General features: G+C 21.1%; 1 protein-coding gene across 1 annotated transcript in view, besides 10 other annotated features; it reads left to right on the top strand.

The window, feature by feature from the left end:
* Window positions 1-110: 110 nt before the first annotated feature.
* Window positions 111-290: a microsatellite.
* A 38-nt stretch (window positions 291-328) lies between these two features.
* Window positions 329-371: a sequence feature (AT_rich).
* A 46-nt stretch (window positions 372-417) lies between these two features.
* Window positions 418-438: a sequence feature (AT_rich).
* A 73-nt stretch (window positions 439-511) lies between these two features.
* Window positions 512-539: a sequence feature (AT_rich).
* Window positions 540-618: 79 nt separating this feature from the next.
* Window positions 619-684: a microsatellite.
* Window positions 685-784: a sequence feature (AT_rich).
* Window positions 785-786: 2 nt separating this feature from the next.
* Window positions 787-917: a microsatellite.
* Window positions 918-1,457: 540 nt separating this feature from the next.
* Window positions 1,458-2,000: a repeat region.
* Window positions 1,997-2,587: a repeat region.
* The window catches only part of EDI_068430 (uncharacterized protein), a gene marked incomplete at both ends in the record, with an annotated part of 1,536 nt that continues 1,410 nt past the window's right edge, over window positions 2,531-2,656 (top strand). The window contains one exon of the mRNA XM_001737819.1: window positions 2,531-2,547. Within this exon, the coding sequence (XP_001737871.1) occupies window positions 2,531-2,547 (17 nt within the window). The remainder of the gene's footprint in view (window positions 2,548-2,656) is intronic.
* Window positions 2,588-2,652: a microsatellite.

Below are 2,656 nucleotides of genomic sequence, written 5' to 3'. Positions count from 1 at the left end.
ATTATTATCTTTTTTTAAGTAAATATTGTTATGATGAAAATAAAGTAAATCAAATGAAGTTTATATCACAATTTAATAATTGTTATATACTTTCCATTGTTTCATACTATTTTATTTATTTCTCTATTATCTTAATTATTTCGATTATTTCCTTTATTTTACCTTTCTTTTTATTTATTTATTTTCTTGTTATATATTCTTCATTTTTTTCTATGACAATAGTTATATTTGTTTAATTTTATTTATTAATAACTTTATTCTTATTTGTTTAATCCTATCTATTATTTTATCATTCATATTTTGTTATATTATCATATTCTTTGTTTTCATTTTAAATAAAATTTCAAATACTTTTTAATTTTGTAATATTTGTTGTTTCTATTTTTCTCTTTATATTTCTCATAATACTTTCATATCAAATATTTATTAATTATATATCCATTTCTCTTCATTAGTGTCATAGATTTTTAGTTTTGTATCAATAATAATGAAACAATAAGAAAGATAAAAGAATAATAAATAATATAAAAGATATAAAAGGAATGTGAAATAGCTAATGAAGTAGTGACGAAAATATTGAAGATATAGAAAAACAAATGTATCTGATGAACAATATTTAAGAGAATAAAATAAATTCAAAAAAGAACAAAAATAAATAGAAAAAACAATAAACTGAAATTAAATTTATTTATTTTTAATTTCTCAACTAATAATTCAAAAATAATGATAAAATAAAACATAATAATTTTAATTTCATAACAATAAAACTATTCTATTTTTAATTCAAAATGTAAAAATAAGAAATAAGAAATAATTAATAGTTTATGAACAAATAAAACAAAAGTAAAATTAATAGTTTTAATTAAAGATATAACTTAAAAATAATAACACAATGGAAAACCAAGAAAAGAGTAAAACAGTAACACAAACAATTTCAGAACTTATTCGGTTAGAAAAATTTAAGACAATGATAGAAAAGATAATGGAAGAACATGAATTAAGAATTTGTGATTTAGAGACCAACTTAGAAATGGTATTAACAAAAAACAAAATGGTACAAGAGATTTCTAAAGTTATTCATGGTAGTGAAAAAGATATTTATGAAGAACTAAGAAGAATAAAAGAAGAAAACGAAAGAACAAGCAAAGAACTTAAAGAGCATGAAATTGAAATAGACAACAATGCATTAGATATAGAAGTACAAGGGTATTTAATAGAGAAAATTATGAAAAAAATGGACAATAACACAACTAATGAAGAAATTGTAAAAGAATTGATACAAGAAGAATTTAAAAAGAAATATCTTCAGAAGAGAAAAGATGAAATAGAAAAGAGTAAGAACGAAAACATCAATAAAACAAAAGACACTCCAACAAAACAAACAAGCAATACCATAATAAACAATCTAATGAATAACACAACTGTTTCTCCAGATGAATTATTCAATCATAGGACTCAAATCAAACAACTAGAAGAATGGACAAATAGAAAAGTATCCAATAAAATATTTGATTCAGAGATTGATGATTGGAATAAGAATACATCAGTATTTAATCAAAGAATAATAAATAAAGAACATATAATAATTGTTATTGAAGATTCAGATGGAAATAAATTTGGAGGATATATTAATTCTAAAATTGATAAAGTTGATAATTATATAAATGATCCAAAATCATTTTTATTTTCAATAAAATCAAAAGGAAGAATACAAGGAATGATGAAATTTGATATTAAAGATTCACAATATGCATTTTATGTAGGTAAACAATCACATGATTATTTGTTTGAATTTGGAGTTGGTGACATTCGTGTTTATAAAGAAAATAATAAAACAGATTCATTTTGTAGTCAATTTTCATTTGAATATAAAGGAATATCAAATGTACTTTGTGGAAAACAACTTCCAGAACATTTCACACCAAAAAGAATCATTATAATTGAAATGAAATGATTTTTATTTATTATTATTTATTTGAAATATAAAAACTAAAAAATAAAAAGTAGATAATTAAGTATTAATAGAAATATCTTCTATTGTTCCTTGCTCAGCGGAGATTAATTAATCCATTTGCTTTAAATGTATTTGTTCTTCAACTATTGCCTTATTATTTGATTTTAGTTGTTGATTATGACAATTTCATTTTATCATTTATTTGATATGGAATAGAGTATTTTAAACATCAATTATTTAAATATTCATTATTTATTTTCTTTTTAATTTGATGGGTTTAAATTTCTTCTTCTTTATTTTCTTATTTTAAAGAGAATATATAATTACTACTGTATTGCTTTGGGTTAATATTCTTTTAGCCTCATCCACTTGACCCTTTTCCTTTGATAATCCTATATTATCAAATGTACTTGTATTCTAACAAGTAATAATAACATCTTTATAAATACCCATTCGTTTATTGTCAATGATATTCTGTCATTGTACATAATAAACACTGCTATTCTTGCAGTACTGGGTAAGATGTTTTTCTAACTAAATACAACATTATAACCAGTCCATAACTAGTTGATTTGAATGATGGAAATATTTTAGTGTTGTGTGTGGTGTCTCTGACGTGCTTCCTTCGAATCTATAAAAAAAATGATAAATAAATAAAAATGAACTAATTATAGATAAATAACATAATATAAATATATTATT

This window comes from Entamoeba dispar, genomic scaffold (assembly GCF_000209125.1).
Source record: "Entamoeba dispar SAW760 scf_1105229460845 genomic scaffold, whole genome shotgun sequence".
In the NCBI taxonomy this organism is placed as follows: Eukaryota; Evosea; order Mastigamoebida; family Endamoebidae; genus Entamoeba; species Entamoeba dispar.
The sequence above is the reverse complement of the archived record's forward strand: the minus strand, read 5'-3'. Positions and strand labels throughout refer to the sequence as shown.